Here is an 18,348-nt window from a genome sequence, read left to right on the forward strand (position 1 = left end):
TGTTCTTTACCAGGTTGGGGACTTGCCTTCTATTCCTAGTTTTTTTTGAGTGTATTATTTTGACAGGGTATTGGATTTTGTCAAATGCTTTTTCTGCATCTATAGGGGTGATCATATGGTGTTTGTCCCGTTGATATGGTGTCTTAGTCCTGCTAAGAGGACTAAATTTAAAAGGTTTTGTGAGGTCTTTGGGCTGCTGTAACAAAATACTACAGACTGAGTGGCATATAAACAACAAAAATTTATTTCTCATAGTTCTGGAGGCTGGAAGTTCAAGGTCAGAGTGCCAGTATGATAGGATTCTGGTGAAAACCCTATTCTGGGTTGCAGATGCTGACTTCTCACTGTGCTCATGGTGGAAGGAGGAGAGGGATCTTTTTGGAGCCTCTTATATAAGGGCACTAATCCTATTCATGAGGGCTCCACCTAATTACCTCCTAGAGAATTTTGAGGGTATACAAATATTCAGACTATAGCATATGATGTATAATATTGATTTTTATTTGCTTAGCTACCCTTGAATTCCTGAAATAAGCCCCATTTGTTTGTAATGTATAATACTTTTTATATGTTGCTAGATTCAGTTTGCTATTACTTTGCTAAGGAATTTTTTCATCTATAGTAATAAGGAATATTAGTCTGTGGTTTTCTTATGATGTCTTTGTCTGCTTTTGTATCAGGTAATAATGGCCTCAGAATGAGTTAGAGTGTGTTCTGAGTTATGTTTTTTGGAAAAGTTTGTGAAGGATTGGTGTTAATTCTTTAAGCATTTGGTCAAGTTCACCTATGGAGCCATCTAGTTCTGGATTTTTCTTTGTGGGAAGTTTTTGATTACTAACTCAGTCTCTCTAGTTGGTATAAGACCTATACCTGAACAGACCGTTCAGTTATTCTATTTCTTCTTAAGTCAGGTTTGGTAGTGTGTGCCTTTCTAGGAATTGTCCATTTCATCTGGGTCGTCTAGTTTGATGGTATTATATATTCTGAACATTAAAATATTTTATAGACTACTTTTAAAACTTTCTGCTCTTTGAGATTGATCTTTTTTCCAGTTAGCCCAGATAAAAATAGTTATAAAATTATGTCGTTGTTTTATATGAAGGCAGTGCTTGGTAAACTAGCTTTTAAGAACCACTAACATTTTTAGTAATACTTTACATATTCTTTTAGGGTTGTATATTCATCAGACAGAAACATAAGAAACTATGAAGAAGAAATTCTTAGGAAAAAGATAGTGGTGAGGGGAGTGCCACAAAAGAAATGTGACTTCAGCTTTGGAATCTGCACTGACAACGATGGAAGATCATCTGTAGAGTCATCTGATTGTTCTCTTCAGAAGCATGAAGTTCCAGAGGATGTCGATGTTGGAGTACACAATTTAATTTCTACTGGTGAGCTATTTTTTGGTGGATTTTTAGAAAATTGTATAGCTGTGAAAGTAATTATATTCTGATACAGTTGGAGAAAACATATTTCAAAAATCAATTCTACTGATCTCTTTTTTATAGGAGATGAAATAAAGGTAGAATGAAAGTAGATGTAATAAAAGTAACTGAAAGTAAATTTTTTATGGGTAAGTGAAACTCCTAGTTTTCCCAAACAATTGGAGATGGTATTAATCTGAATAAATACACATATAATTCACAATTCTCCTCTTAAACCTCCACGTCACCATCCTTATTCTTGTCTATACCAATGAAAGCTTTAGCAGACTATAGAGTCAGTTCTGTTATAACACAATATAGGCCCTACTTAAAAACAATATGCAGCATAAAAATCACCATTATATTTTATCATGACAAAAAAATTACTGAAAATTTTGTTGTGCTATGTTTTAAAAAGATAGGAATCTAATAAAAATGATACAGTTTTACACATGTCAAGAAATACATAAATAGTATAGTAAATATGGTGTTTGTCCTTGAAAAATAACTTTAGTTTGTGGAAGTGGGTGTCAGAAGGGTTATAGTTTGTGAACTATTGTGAATTGGCAGAAGGAGGATGTTAAGGGCACAGGAATAGGTACAGATAGATAAAAGTATAAATGATACAGATATAGTAATAGATATTCTAACAGGAACCTTGAAATCTCTGGATCACAAAATTGACTGTTTATTACTTACATAGTGTCTTAGTGCCAGTTCCCAACCCCCAGTCCCCACAAGGTTATGTGACCTGATGTTACCTTGCACATGCCGTGGCATTGCACCACAAGAGAGGAACACCAAAATTAGGAGACTTTCATAGGTTTTTGGCAGATCTGCCCATCCTCCTCTGCACATAGAGTTAGAGATGAAGATGGAGAGATAGAAAGGAGTGATATCTGAGTTGAATCTCAGTGGAAAAAAACAGGAGTTAGCCAGGCTAAAGAGTTTAGGGGAGAAGTACTACAGGCAAAGGAAAAAAACATGACCTGCCTATTAGAGGCAGAACGACCCCAGGCACAGAGCAAATTTTGAAGACTGGTAATAGTTTGTTGTAGGACCGGGGTGGAAGAGGGGACAAGAATGGTCACAGTAAGAGATGAACCTGGAGATACAAGCAGAAGCCAGATCACTGAAAACCTTATATAAAGGATGACCTTATTTCTTATTGTCCAAATTTGGATACTTTTGAAAGAGTGCAAAGTTATTACTGCAGTTTATAATTACTCTGGGGCAACAGGCATTAACTGGGATTGTCCCAGGCAAACCAAGACTAGTAGTCACTTTCCTTATAAACCATTTTTTTAATGTTTATTTATTTTTGAGAGAAAGAGAGACAGACAGAGTGTGAGCAGGAAAGGTGCAGAGAGAGAGAGAGGGAGACACAGAATCCCAAGCAGGCTGCAGGATCTGAGCTGTCAGCACAGAGTCTGATATGGGGCTCGAACTCCCGGACTGTGAGATCATGACCTGAGCTGAAGTCAGACGCTTAACTGACTGAGCCACCCAGGCGCCCCTCCTTATAAGCCATTTTAGAGAGTTTGGGTGGTACTATTTGGCAGGCTTATGGAGTATAAGCAGAGGAAGATTAGGATAGAGTGGAACGATGACTTCAGCTTGAGGAACATTGAGTTTTGGGTTTCTGTGATTGTGGTTTTTTTTCTTGGCACCACTTCTGACACCAAAATGTGGGTGTTTTTTTCTCCACACCAACCAATTATCCAGTATCAATTGGGTATCCAACAATTCAATTCTGACACTAAGGGTTATACTGTTATGCAGATAAGAGTCAGGTGCACAGTATGCACCCCGTCAGCCTGCATTGGGCAGCTGTGGCCCTCCAGGATGAGAGAGCTCGGACTAGTCCCCAACCACCTGCATAGTGAGGAGCCAGATGTTGTGGGGCCTGGTAAGCCATTGTAAGACTTTGGCTTTTACTGTAAAAAAAAAAAAAAAAAAAAAAGGACAGAGTCATAAGGTTTTGAACTGGGATGGATCAGGATTTGAATTGCATTTTAAAACATGCCTCTAAATGCTTTGTCAAAAATAGACTGTGGGAGTCAAGAGTGGGAGATGTGTTGGGAAGTTACTGCAAAAATCTAGGTGCGAGGTGATGGTGGCTTGGACTGCAGTGGTAGCTATGGAGATACTGAGTTGTGGTTGGATTCTGGCTGTCTTTTGGTATAGGACCAATAATGACGTTCTGGCTTATAAATATATAAATTTATAAATTTGTAATTTGGTTAGTGGGAATCTGTCCCCAATGACAGATCCTCAGCAGATGTACTGACTAAAGTTTCTGGATTGATATAGCTATGATATGTAGTGTAGTAATTTCTTAAAATGTAAACATGTTTTACATTTCACTCCTCACTTTCTGAATGATGAATCTTTTGAAGTAGAGATACTTTTTAAAATATTTATTTTCTTAAGTGCTGAACAAATCCCATTGCTTACAGTTGAGAATCTGTTGGTTTAAATGCCATTCTCACCAAAAATTCATGAACAAGAGTAGGAAGGAATTAGGTAGTGAAAGAGGATATCAAAATTGGAAAATTTTCTAGCATCTTAAGAGTTCATAAAGTGGCTTCAATTTTGGTGTATAGTTTTGTATAATATTATCTACATTTAAATATGTACCTACATTAAAAGATATGTTTGTATTTAAACATAAGTTGAAGTTTATATTTCAAAATAAGATATAGATGATTTTTAAATTGTTTTATTTTGAATTTACCAGTTCAGTATTTCAGTTACTGTTGTTCTCTCTTAGTAGCTAATCAAGATAATTATGGGGAAAAACATTAGGTTAATATTAAAACACAGAATTTTTGTGTATTTATAATAAACTATTTTTTAGTTTTCTTTTTCTCTTTTAAAGATAATTATGACTTGGATCCTGCATCTGAATTAGGAGAAGATTTATTGAAACTATACGTGAAACATTGTTGCCCAGATATTGATATTTATGTTGATGGAAAAAATTTTAAAGCTCACAGGTAAATAGGCATGTGATTGATTTGGTGTGTTGGTTGTGAAAGTAAAGATTAAAAGGGTGGCTGTCTCTTTCTAGCACAGTGGTTTTCAAGCTCTTATTCACAAAAATAAAAGGGGTTTCATGGTGATGCCTCAGGGGGCCTTTGACAGGGGAGGAAGTTGGACATCAGGCAGGGTATTCTGCCTGAGGCTCACACAGGCATGCATCGCCCCACCCAGATATGTGTGGTGCTTCAGCCAGAACAGATGTCTGCTTTGCGTTGGACATGAACCTAAGATTTCATTAGGAAAAAATACTCTGTTGCCTAAAATAGGTTTGAAAGCCACTGTCACAGAAAATGTAATTAAATGCAGTTTTTAATTTCACAGGCATTATAGTATTGAGAATGATTACTTCTACATGAATGACATGTATTTTCTCTGGATGCATTTTGGCTCGAAGTCTTTGATTCAGAATAGATATTCTTATGAATAGTGTTGATTAGGAGGTTTAATATTTCAATGTACTTTTTAAAAACCATTATTGTGCTTTACAATTGGGTTGCTTAGACATTCTAGGCTTTTGGATTTCAAATTAAAGCCTACTCTTTTTTGCAAGTAACTAAAATCTGCTGAAAAGAAGAACAAATTTTAATAAGAAATACAGATTTTCTTTTGGAATTCAAGGGAAAGAAGTACAGATGGGCCTCAAAGGGACTAGAAACAGAACCAGAAAACTGAGGAACCCGGTCTCTTTTTTCTCCCTCTCTTTGTGTTTCAAATAGAATGTTGATAAGTTATTCTGGTTCTCCTGAAGAGAAAGAACCAGACTATTAGTAGTGGCAAGAAGCAGTCTTCTAGGTTCAAGGGTTCACATTCTTGATGAAATTAGCAATGGGTTCAGATTATAAGAATCCGCCATGCCGACAGTAGTGATGTTTGTGCTCTTAAAAATCATACTGGCTTTGCCAGTTAATTGACAGGAGTACATTGCTAACTCTAGGATTGCCAGTTTTTATCAGACTGTTTACCATTCAAAATTTGAACTTTTCTCTTGGGAACATGTATTTTGTAACTATAAGAACTACATACGCACATTTTTTCAAATTTTTATGAAATCTGCATTATACATAGTAAAATGCAGAGTATAATGCAGAATTATATATACTTTTAAACATTTATTTTAAGAGAGAGAAAGCAAACGTGAGTGGGGGACAAATAGGGGGAGAGAGAGAGAGAGAGAGAGAGAGAGAGAGAGAGAGAGAGAAAATCCCAAGCAGGCTCCATGCTATCAGCATAGAGCCCAACACAAGGCTCGGACTCACAAACCGTAAGATCATGACCTGGCCCAAAACCAAGAGTCAGATGCTTCATCAACTGAGCCACCCAGGTGCCCCAATACAGATTTATTAATATTTTCCATATCATGTATATATATTTCCCAAATTGTGTGTGTGTGTGTGTGTGTGTGTGTGTGTGTGTACATGTGTATGTTTGTGTCTTTCTTTTTGGTGGAAGGGAAGCAATGCAATTTTATTTTAAAGATTAATTATGTGTTTAGGTTTTTCTTTTTTTTTTTTAATTTTTTTTTAATGTTTATTTCTAGACAGAGAAAGACAGAGCATGAGTGGGGGAAGGGCAGAGAGAGAGAGAGGGAGACACAGAATCCGAAGCAGGCTCCAGGCTCCAAGCAGCACAGAGCCCGATGTGGGGCTCAAACTCACAAACCGTGAGATCATGACCTGAGCCGAAGTCAGTCGCTCAACCGACTGAGCCACCCAGGCGCCCCAGGTTTTTCTTGAAACCACATGGACATTCTACCAAAGTTTTATTTATAGAGCCCTAAGGTTATTGTTCTCATTCAGGGAAAGCAAGACCTTGTGATCTTGCAATATATCCTCAAACAGTGTTTATATTTGGTCTCTGTGTGCTGCTTGACAGTGAACTATGTTTTAGGAACTGGATCTAGAATATTAGGTTTGCTTTCCAGGAGAGTTCTTGCTCACATTTCTGGTTTATTTTGTTCACCAAGCAATAAAAATATATACTCCCTAGAAAGGCAACTTCCTGAGCATATGTTCTAAGAAGGTCTGGCTTTAGTTTTCCTACTTTGTTGTTAGCACACTTATGTGAGTTACAGTGGCAAATTCTCAATCTCAAGATTGCCATTCTAGTCCAAACTTGAACAACTGTTTAGTACATAATAATTTTATTATTCAGTTTAAGGAATATTATGTCAGTAGTTCAGAAGACACATATTCATATCATGTAGTCTAAAGCCCAACATCAGAACTTTCTGAATAACTTCTTGTTCTAGCTAATCAGTGTCAGCATTTATCTTAGTGGTGTGACTAAAAATCCATTTGTGATATGGCCATTTTAATTTTTAATTTATATGTACTGATATATTAAAATATCAGGCAAGTACTCACAAATACCAGGATTTATTATCAGAATTACATTCTCATTAGGTCTTTATAACAGTTTAGTTTGCTAATTTAATATGTCCAAATTGATGTGGTAATGAGGTAGTTTCTTCTTTTCTTGAGTCCCTGTCTTTCCCTCATGGTCAAGGTCCTCCCTCAAAAACATCCCTGATATCTGGTTCTTCCAAGATTATCTCTCCAAGTTGCTAGTTGCTCTGTCCAGTCTTTATTTTGATCCCCAGCTTAGTGCCTGGAGCTCTTCATAGCAATGCTTCAAGACAGTCTTATGCCATTCACTTGCTTGGGGTGGCACAATTAAGCCAAAGAAGTCATTTTATAACAGAGTGTTTAAGAGTGTGTGAACTGTGTGTAGAACCTTTCTTCGTGGGTTTGAATTCTAGCTCTACTATCTTTTAGCTATGTGAATTTGGGCATTTAACCATTCTGTGCTTCACCATCCTCATCAAACATGGAGATTCTTAAAGTACTCATCTCACAAGGTGATTATGAGGATTAAATTACTTTAAAGTACTGTATGGGTATTTGCTTTTCTCATCCAGGCAATAGGCCTTTGATACAAGCTTTTGTGGAGATAGTAGCAACAGCTTGTATGCACTTTACTTATGTGGGACAAGCAGAGAAACATGGTTTGGATCACTTGCATTTCCCCCCAACCCAAGGAATGGTGGACAGCAATAGGCCTCCAGGAAAAGTCACATTTACTGTATTCTTCTCCATCTACATAGGTCTTTTGCCCTTTGAAGCATCCTCTTCACTCTTCACACGTATTTGTCCTTGTTATTTCCAATACTTCTACTCAAAGGAGAACTGAAGAGAGTTCTTTCTGAGAGGAGGGAGGTTATATATAATAAAAGGAGTACCCATTAGAGTTCATTGATCCTGTTTGTTATGTTACTCCTTTCCGGAGAGTATTGCTTCCTGGGACACTACTACACTTTATCCTCTTTTGTAGACCTCTGTAACATTACTTCCCTGCCCAAATTGCTCTCAATCACTAGATGAATTGTACATTTCTGTCTTCTTGTATTTCCTTCTGTCATCTTCAGCCTACCCCTAAGTTTCTTCCTGATCCAATCTATTGCCAATCTCCTACGTTATGGCATTATTTATTATTGTAGTGTTTTCTGAGAAAAGTTGAATGTTATAATTTTTTTTTAAGATTTTATTTTTAAATAATCTCTATACCAATCGTGGGACTCAAACTTACAATCCTAAGATCAAGAGTTGCACCCTCTGGGCACCTGGGTGACTCAGTTGGTTAAGCCCCTGACTTCGCTCAGGTCATGATCTCATGGTTCGTGGATTCAAGCCCTATGTCAGGCTCTGTGCCGGCAGTTCAGAGCCCGGAGCCTGCTTCAGATTCTGTCTCTGTCTCTGTCTCTGTCTCTCTCTCTCTCCTTCTGCCCCTCACCCGTTCATGCTCTGTCTCTTGCAAATATAAATAAACATTAAAAAAAAAAAAAAAAAGAGTTGCACCTTCTACTGACTGAGCCAGCCAGGCACCCCAAACCTGTTACATTTTTAAGATAGTCTGTTTGTTGCACTTCTGTGTTCCATAATTAAGATTTCCTTGTGCTGCTTTATTGAAAAAGTTTGGCAGTGGGTCCTGATTTTAGCTTTGACACTCTAGATCTGATACCGTTTCCAAAATACCTTTCTTCCCAGTGCCTGATATTATACCATTAGACTTTCATTCATTGATTTAAAGTGTTCAATTCTCCCTTTAAAATTTTTTTTCCTGAATATTTAGCAAATTAGCACTGAATCGGGTCAGTGTTCTAGTTTGTGCCATAGGTACGTATTAGTTATATGTTCACATGAAAGCTTTTTCAGAAGTGTGTATTTTAGTTATTCAGAAGTCAGTCTTTCAGTGTTTAGATTCTGACTCCCCCATTTACAGAATGGTTGGGAAGTTACTTAATGTCTTCAAGTCTCAATTTCTTTATCTGTGAAAAGAATAATAACAGTCATTATAGCATAGAATGGCTGTGATGATTGAATCAGGTGATATACACAAAACACTTAGCCCAATAGCTGGCACACTAAGCTTTCAGTAAATGTTAGTTGCTACAAATGTGTATTAGGTACCCGGAAGGGGGACACATTGTTGCCTATTGTACCTTATCTTATAGTGGAGGTTGGCAAACCATGGCTCAGATCTGGTCACTGCTCTCTTTTTATATAAAACAACCAAAGACAAAGAACCATATGCAACAGTAACCTGTAATGCCTGATACTTATATCTGATATTTTTTACCTGTCCCTTTACAGAAAAAGTTTGCCATCCCCTGTCTTGTTCAGATTGCCAGGAGCCTATAATGAAATAATTATAATAAAATTCCAAATTACCATGCAATAAAATGAGTCACTAACATCTTAATATTAATTACTTTGTTAGTGATAAATGGTCAACCTTGTCCACTTGGGGCGTTTGATGTGCAAACAGTAGAGGGAAAAGAGATAAAATTCCTTGGTGCCACAGGCTTTTGAGGGAGGTTGCAGTAGGAAACCAAAGCAAAAGGCTTTGGGTGCCTGAAAGAAAACAAACCACCTGCAGTAGAAGCTCCTCAACCACACTTGACTAAAACTGCTCTTTAGATATTCTCTATAGAACGTGCTAGTAGCACAGTGGGCGGACTGTCAGGTGTAAGAGGCTATTCTCTAGTATGCTTCTACTTTTCTGTTCCTATCACTGAATTTGTGTCTTCCAAGAGTCACTTGGGTTGTTCCCAAATCTATTTAATGCCATTTGAACTTAATTATTTTCATGGCATAACTTAACAAAATACCAAATAAACCAATGATACATGAAGATGAAAAGAGTTATTGTTCCAGTGAAAACTAAAGTAAATGGAAAGATCCAGTAAAGGAGAGATGCTTTAAAAGTTGCTGTTGAATTTAATATAGGTGAGCAATATAAAATTTGAGGGGAAGTTAGGAAAATCTAAAATGATTCTATACCTGAGTTGCTTCACAGAAGCTTTAGATTTTATTCTTCACCTTTTTTTTTTTTTGAAGTTCATTTACTTATTTTGAGAGAGGGGAAGGGGCAGAGAGGGGCTATCTACACTGACAGCACAGAGCCTGACACGGGGCTCAAACTCATGAGCCCACAGATTATGACCTGAGCCAAAATCAAGAGTCGGACACTTAACCGACTGAGCCACCAAAGTGCTCATCATCTTCACCTTAAAGAAGTTTGAATTAGAAATTATGGGTGTTGTGTACATATAGTTTTTGCAAGAAATAAAAGGTTCTAGTCAGTGAACTCACATTAAAGAAAAGAGGGAATGACCTTACAGTGAAAGATTTGTGAATGAATTCATATGTATTTTTTTAAGTAATTGGCAGGTGTTTTATTAAAATGTGGTTTTTGGAAGTGGGAGAGATGTTCTAACTGGTCTTCAGGTACTTTTGTCAGTGATTGGTTGGCTGTAAGCGAGCAAGCAGACAGTTTGGAGAGTTTCAGAGGAGGAAGGATTGTTCAGTGTTAGGGGTAAAGAGTTTTTTTGAGACTGCTAATTTCCTGCAAGAAGTCAGAGTCATTATCAAGTGGTTGGTGGTATTCTCTCCTTGAAGAATATAGAAGTTTTTTAGCTTACTTCTACCCATATAATTTGGAATTTCTGGAGTTGTTTTAACACTCAGTAAAAAGATTTTTTTTATTGTAGTTGACATGTAATATTATATTAATTTCAAGTGCATAACATAGTGATTCAACAACTTATACATTATGCAATGCTCACCATGATGAGTGTAGTTACCACTGTCCCTATACACAGTTATTATAGTATCATTGTCTGTATTTCCTATGCTATACTTTTTCCATATTTAAGTTACAACAAAATGATTATGATATATACAAAAAATTTTTAAAATCCTCTTAATTTTTTGATTAACCAAATGACTATTAGTCCTAATTTTGTTGGATAATAGGGCATCCATTATACTTTACAAATCATTTTTTAACTTAGGAAAGCCTAATCCTATGAAAGCTGTAGTCAGTGGATGTTAAAATGGATGTCTCAAGAGAAAGCTTTTTTAAAGTTTCTGTTTTCTAAAATGTTTGCAAAGAAGTGCACTAGGTAATAGTGACAACTCCAGAATGTTTGGATTCACTACCCTGGGCTTAACCTTTATCTAGTTTGGTAGAGTTAAAAGTTTAGAAAGTGTTCTTGGAGCAAGATTACTTAAAAAAAAAAAAAAAGTTGTAGTAAAAAAAAAGTCCTTCTTTAGAGCTTCTCTGAGTAATCCAGGCCACTATTCTGCCTGGAGTAGTGAATCTAGTTCAGCTAACATCAGGAAGTATTGAATAGCAAGCAGTGTACTAAAGCAAGAGCAAGGGGGAATTTAGGGCATCTTGACAGAGCCAGAAGCAGCCTTGTCAGTGGAGATTAAATTTAATCAAAAGGAGAAAATGGTTTTCGGCATGTTTTTTGGAAAGTGAAAAATCTGGCAAGGATTTTTAATACACCGTGCCATCTACAGCATTAGTTTTGAAACGGAGGCTTGTATCCTAATTAAGTAGGAATGTTTTCTAAGTTTCTATCCTAAAGTCAGGCCAATTGTGTAAGTCTCAGATGCGTTTAATCTTACTTAAATGGAAATAGCATGCTGTGTTAGTTCAAGTCTTCTGAGAAGCAGACATGGGGATTGAGGTTAGACTTGCAAGAAATGTATTAGGTAAATGCACATGAGAGAATGTGGGAAGGAATCCAGAGGTGACTGGAGGAGCTGTTAAACTGTTGTGTTGATCTGAACCTAAGGGAAGGAGAAGAGGAAGGATGGAAGCATGGGTAGGAATGGCTTAGGCTGTGGTGCAGTTCTAGGGAAAGTCGGCAGACTGTTAGAAAGTTCCCAGGCCATAATCACCCATCAGAAAAGGCCCTGTCTCTCTGAAATAGGCCTGTTTTGTGTCCCTGATGTGTTCAGTCATTTGCAGGGAACAGCCTGTGACAAAGTGGCCTTGGCACCCATGTACTACAGAATACAGAGTACTCTACTGGAGCCATAGGTTACTTACACAGTCACATTCTTTTTTTTTTCCCATTTAATTTTTTTTCATCTTTTTTTTAATTTCATTTTTTATTTTTTAAAATTTACGTCCAAATTAGTTAGCATATAGTGAAACAGTGATTTCAGGAGGAGGTTCCTTAATGCCCCTTACCCATTTAGCCCATCCCCCCTTTCATAACCTCTCCCGTAACCCTCAGTTTGTTCTCCATATTTATGAGTCTCTTATGTTTTGTCCCCCTCCCTGTTTTTATATTATTTTTGTTTCCCATCCGTTATGTTCATGTGTTTTATCTCTTAAAGTCCTCATATGAGTGAAGTCATATCATTTTTGTCTTTCTCTGACTGACTAATTTCACTTAGCATAATACCCTCCAGTTCCATCCATGTAGTTGCAAATGGCAAGATTTCATTCTTTTTGATTGCCGAGTAATACTGCATTGTATATATATATATACCACATTTTCTTTATCCATTCATCCACCGATGGACATTTCAGCTCTTCATACTTTGGCTATTGTTGATAGTGCTGCTATAAACATGGGGGTGCATGTGTCCCTTCGAAACAGCACACCTGTATCCCATGGATAAATGCCTAGTAGTGCAAATGCTGGGTCATAGAGTAGTTCTATTTTTAGTTTTTTGAGGAACCTCCATACTGTTTTCCAGAGTGGCTGCACCAGCTTGCATTGCCACCAACAATGCAAAAGAGATCCTCTTTCTCTGCATCCTCGCCAACATCTGTTGTTGCCTGAGTCGTTAATGCTAGCCATTCTGACAGGTGTAAGGTGGTGTCTCATTGTGGTTTTGATTTGTATTTCCCTGATGATGAGTGATGTTGAGCATTTTTTCATGTGTCGGTTGGCCATCTGGATGTCTTCCTTGGAGAAGTGTCTATTCATGTCTTTTGCCCATTTCTTCACTGCATTATTTGCTTTTTGGGTGTTGAGTTTGATAAGTTCTTTATAGATTTTGGATACTAACCCTTTATCTGATATGTCATTTGCAAATATCTTCTCCCATTCTGTCAGTTACCTTTTAGTTTTGCTGATTGTTTCCTTCACTGTGCAAAAGCTTTTTATTTTGATGAGGTCCCAGTAGTTCATTTTTGCTTTTGTTTCCCTTGCCTCCGGAGATGTGTTGAGTAAGAAGTTGCTGCGGCCAAGATCAAAGAGGTTTTGCCTGCTTTCTCCTTAAGGATTTTGATGGCTTCCTGTCTTACATTGAGGTCTTTCATCCATTTTGAGTTTATTTTTGTGTATAGTGTAAGAAAGTGGTCCAGGTTCATTCTTCTACATGTCGCTGTCCAGTTTTCCCATCACCACTTGCTGAAGAGACTGTCTTTATTCCATTGGATATTCTTTCCTGCTTTGTCAAAGATTAGTTGGCCATACATTTGTGGGTCCATTTCTGGGTTCTCTATTCTGTTCCACTGATCTGAGTGTCTGTTCTTGTGCCAGTACCATACTGTCTTGATTACAGCTTTGTAGTATAGTTTGAAGTCTGGGATTTTGATGCCTCCTGCTTTGGTTTTCTTTTTCAAGATTGCTTTGGCTATTCGGGTCTCTTCTGTTTCCATACAAATTTTAGGATTATTTGTTCTAGTTCTGTGAAGAATGCTGGTGTTACTTTGATAGGGGTCGCATTGAATATGTAGATTACTTTGGGTAGTATGACTACACAGTCAAAAATCAATGAGATGCATTCTCGTGACCACCACACATGTAAGTCATGACATGCTATCTGTTTATGCAGGCATTCCTCCTTCTAATGCACTTGGCTTTATTGCACTTGGCAGATAATATATTTTTTACAGATTGAACATTTCTGCATCAAACAAGTCTGTCAGTGCCACTTGCCAACTGCATTTGTTCACTTCATGTCTCTGGGTCACATTTTGGTAATTTTTACAATATTTCAAAATTTTTTTCATTATTATATTTGTTGTGGTGATCTGTGATCAGTGATCTTTGATGTTATTATTTTTATTGTGCTGAGTTGGCATGAACTGCACCGATATAACATGGTGAACTTAATCGATACATATTGTGTTTGTTCTTACTTCTATACCAGTCAACTATTCCTTCTTCTTTCTCCCTCTCCTTGGGCCTCCCTTTTCCCTGAGACACAAAAGTATTGAAATTAGGCCAATTAATAATCCTACAAGGGCTTCTAAGTATTCAAGTGAAGGGAAGAGTTGCACATCTCTCACTTTAAATCAAAAGCTAGAAATAATTAAGCTTAGTAACGAAGGCATGTTGAAAGCCAAAATAGGCTGAAAGCTAGACTTCTTGTGCCAAACACCTAGCCAAGCTGGAGTGCCAAGGAAATGTTCTTGAAGGAAATTAATAGTGCTACTCTAGTGAACACACAAATGTTAAGAAAGTGAAACAGCCTTATAGCTCATATGGAGAAAGTTTTAGTGGTTTGGATGAAAGATCAAACCAGCCACAACATTCCCTTAAGCCACAGCCTAATCCAGAGCAAGGCCCTAACTCTTTTCAACTCTGTGAAGGGTGAGAGAGGTGAGAAAGCTGTAGAAGAGAATTTTGAAGATACCAGAGATTGGGTCATGAAGTTTAAGGAAAGAAGCTGTCTCCCTAACGGAAAAGTACAAGCTGAAGCAGCCAATGCTGATGTAGAAGCTGCAGCAAATTATCGAGATCTAGCTCATTCATGAAGGTGACTATATTAAACCACAGATTTTCAATGTAGACAAAATAGCCTATTGAAAAAAGATGCAATCATATTTGTAAATGATATAACTGATAAAGGGTCAGTATCTAAAATCTGTAAAGAACTTAATCAAACTCAGTATCCAAAAACCAATAATCCAGTTAAGCTATGGGAAGAAGGAATGAATAGACATTTCTCTAAAGAAGATATTCAGATGGCTAACAGACACATGAAAAGATGCTCAACGTCACTCATGATCAGGGAAATACAAATCAAAACTAAAATGAGATAGCACCTCAAACCTGTCGGAATGGCTGAAATTAACAATATAGGAAACAACAGATTTTGGGGAGGATGCAGAGAAAGGGGAATCCTCTTACACTGGTGGTGGGAATGCAAACTGGTGCATCTACTATCTGAAAACAGTATGGAGTTTCCTCAAAAAATTAAAAATAGAACTACCCTATTATGCAGCAATCGCACTACTAGGTATTTACCCAGAGGATACAAAAATACTGATTTGAAGGGATACATGCACCCTGATGTTTTAGCAGCATTATCAACAGTAGCCAAATTATGGAAAGAGCCCAAATGTCTGTTGCCTAACAAATGGATAAAGAAGAGAGAGAGAGAGAGAGAGAGAGTGTGTGTGTGTGTGTGTGTACATGTACACATAGGCTGGAATATTACTCAGCCATAAGAGAATAAAGAATAAAATCTTGCCATTTGGAGCTAGAGTGTATTATACTAAGTGAAATAAGCCAAGAAAAGACAAATACTATATGAATTCACTCATACATGGAATTTAAGAAATGAAACAGATGAACATGGAAGAGGGGAAGAGAGAGGCAAACCAGAAAACAGACTTTTAACTATAGAGAACAAACTGAGGGTTACTGAAGGGGAGGGTTAAATGGATGATGGATATTAAGGAGGGCACTTGGGATGAGCACTGGGTATTATATGTAAGTGATGAATCACTAAATTCTCCTGAAACTAATATTACTAAATTAAATTCTAGTTAACTAACTTGAAGGGGTGCCTGGGTGGCTCAGTCCGTTGAGCATTTGACTCTTTTTTTTAAATTTTTAAATGGTTATTTATTTTTGAAAGAGGAAGACAGATCATGAGTGGGAGAGGGGCAGAGAGAGACACAGAATCTGAAGCAGGCTCCAGGCTCTAAACTGTCAGCACAGAGCCCGATGTGAGGCTCTAACCCATGAGCTGTGAGATCATGACCTGAGCTGAAGTCAGCCATTTAACCGACTGAGCCACCCAGGCTCTCCAAGCATCTGACTCTTGACACTTGGGTCATGATCCCAGGGTTGTGGAAATGAGCCCCATGTTAGGCTGTGCGCTGAGTGTGGCTCCTTAGGATTTCTGTTTCTCCCTCTCTCATTCTATCTTTCTCTCCCCCCTCCTTACCCCTCTCCCCTACTCTGTCTCTCTAAAATAATAATAATGAATAAAAACTTGAAACTTTAAAAAAAAAAAAAAGAAGATGCAACCTAGGACTTTCTTAGCTAGAGAGAAGTCAATGCCTGGCTTCAAAACTTCAAAGGACAAGCTTTCTCTCTCTCTCTTTGTCTTTTTAAAATATTTTTATTTATTTTAGAGAGAGACAGAGTGTGAGTGGGGGAGGAGCAGAGAGAGAGGGAGACATAGAATTGGAAGCAGTTTCCAGGCTCTGAGCTGTCAGCACAGAGCCTGACGTGGGGCTCAAATTCAGTGAACTGCGATATCATGACCTGAGCCGAAGTTGGACGCTAAACTGGACTGAGCCATCCATGCACCCCCAAACTAATGCTCTTGTTGAGACCTGTTCAGAAGAAGAGTTTTCTTTCAAAATATTACTACTCATTGACAGTGTACCTGGTCACCCAGGAGCTTTGATGGAGTTGTACAACCAGATAAATGTTTTCATGTTTGCTAACACATCCATCCATTGTGCAACTCATGGATCAAGGAGTCATTTCAACTTTCAAGTCTTATTATCTAAGAAATACATTACAGAAGGCTGTAGTTCCCCTAGATAGTGATTCCTCTGATGGATCTTGGCAAAGTCAATTGAAAACCTCTGGAAAGGATTCACTATCAGCAGCCATCAACATCAAGGCAAGATCCTCCACCAGCAAAAAGATTACAACTCACTGAAAATTCAGATGATAGTTAGCATTTTTTAGCATTGAAGTATTTTTAAATTAAGGTGTACACATTTTTAGACATCATAGCATTATGTATTTTATGTATATTATATACAAAATAACACACTATTGTCATAATATATACTTAATAGACAGTAGTATCATGTAAATACAACTATCATATGTACTAGGAAACCAAAAAATTCATTTGACTTGCTTAATTACAATATTTGCTTTTATTGTGGTGGTCTGTAACCTAACCCTAGATATCTCTTAGGTATGCCTGTATATCTTTTAGGTATAATCAGGTAAAGTAAGTAGATAGAAGGATATAATTCTAATAGCATTCTTCATTAAGAATTATTTAATCACTTAGTATATGCCACTACTGTGTTTTGTGCTGTGATTGAGATTTGTATGCTTTTCAAGTGCATATGGATTTTAGTGAATGTTTCATATGTACTTGAAAAGAATGTGTCTGCTGCTGCACTGGGGTGAAGGTTTCTATAGATGTCAAATAGGTTGGTAGTGTTGTTCAAGTCTTAGTCTTCCATATCCTAAACTAACTTTTTGTCTACTTGTTCTGGTAGTTACTGAGAAAAATGTCTCTAAGTATGATTTGCCTATTTCTCCCTTCAGTTTTATTGGTTATTGTTGCATGTATTTTGAAGCTATCTTGTTTTTTTGATTGAAGTATAATTGACATATAACATTATATTAGTTTCAGGTATATAACATACTGATTCAATATTTGTATGTATTACAAAATGATCACTACAATAATTCTAGTTAGCATTCCACTCTAGATTTCTTCTGATTAGTGTTTATGTGGCATATCTTTTCCCATCCTTTCACTTTTAACTTCTCTGTGTCTATATTTTAAGTGGTTTAAAATTTATTTCTTGTAGACAGCATATAGTTGTGTCTTACTTTCATTATCTGATCTCATAATCTCCTTTTAATTAGATAATTTAGGCCATTTATAGTAATGTTGGGATTTGAGTCTACTATTTACTATTTATTTTCATTTTTTCCTTGTTCTCTTTTTTCTCTTTTCCTTTCTGTTGTATTAATTGAATTAAAAAATTTTTAAAAAGTTACAGTTTATTTTTAGTGTTGACACATTAGCCATGTTTTGTGTATATTGTCTTTGTGTTTATTAGTGTGTGTTTATTAGTGGTCGCTCTATTATTTACCATATGCATTGTTAACTTCCCACCATTAATGTTCACTTAATATAAAGATACATGTATTTTTTTCCACCTGTTCTTTATGCTATTCCTGTTATACATTTCACTTTTATATGTATTCTAAACCCTACCATAAATTGTAATTATTTTTTAAAACAATTATCTTTTTGGTAATTTTTTAAATGAGGAAAACGTATTTCATATATACCCACATGTTACCATTTCTTGCAATTTTAACCTTTTATTTAAGTCCACGTTTCCATCTCTTAAAAGTTTTGTTAGGTTTAAAGAACTGTATTTAAATTTCTTTTAATACAGGTCAGTTGCCAGTGACTTTTATCAGCTTTTGTCTAGAAAAGGTCTTCATTTAGACTTCATTTTTGAAAGATATTTTTGCTGGATACAGAATTATAACTTGGCAATTTTTTAATTTCTTCCAGTGCTTATAGATGTAATTTTATTGTTATCTGGCTTGTAT

The 18,348-nt window shown here is 36.7% G+C and overlaps 1 protein-coding gene across 2 annotated transcripts in view; it reads left to right on the forward strand.

Annotated features, from left to right (window-relative positions):
* Positions 1 to 18,348, forward strand: part of BTBD8 (BTB domain containing 8) — a 114,362-nt gene that overhangs the window by 22,457 nt on the left and 73,557 nt on the right. For both annotated transcript variants that reach the window (XM_027058608.2, XM_015064429.3), the window contains exons 3-4: positions 1,171 to 1,391; positions 4,306 to 4,423. In XM_027058608.2, the coding sequence (XP_026914409.2) occupies positions 1,171 to 1,391; positions 4,306 to 4,423 (339 nt within the window). The remainder of the gene's footprint in view (positions 1 to 1,170; positions 1,392 to 4,305; positions 4,424 to 18,348) is intronic.

The sequence above is a fragment of the Acinonyx jubatus genome, chromosome C1, assembly GCF_027475565.1.
Source record: "Acinonyx jubatus isolate Ajub_Pintada_27869175 chromosome C1, VMU_Ajub_asm_v1.0, whole genome shotgun sequence".
In the NCBI taxonomy this organism is placed as follows: Eukaryota; Metazoa; Chordata; class Mammalia; order Carnivora; family Felidae; genus Acinonyx; species Acinonyx jubatus.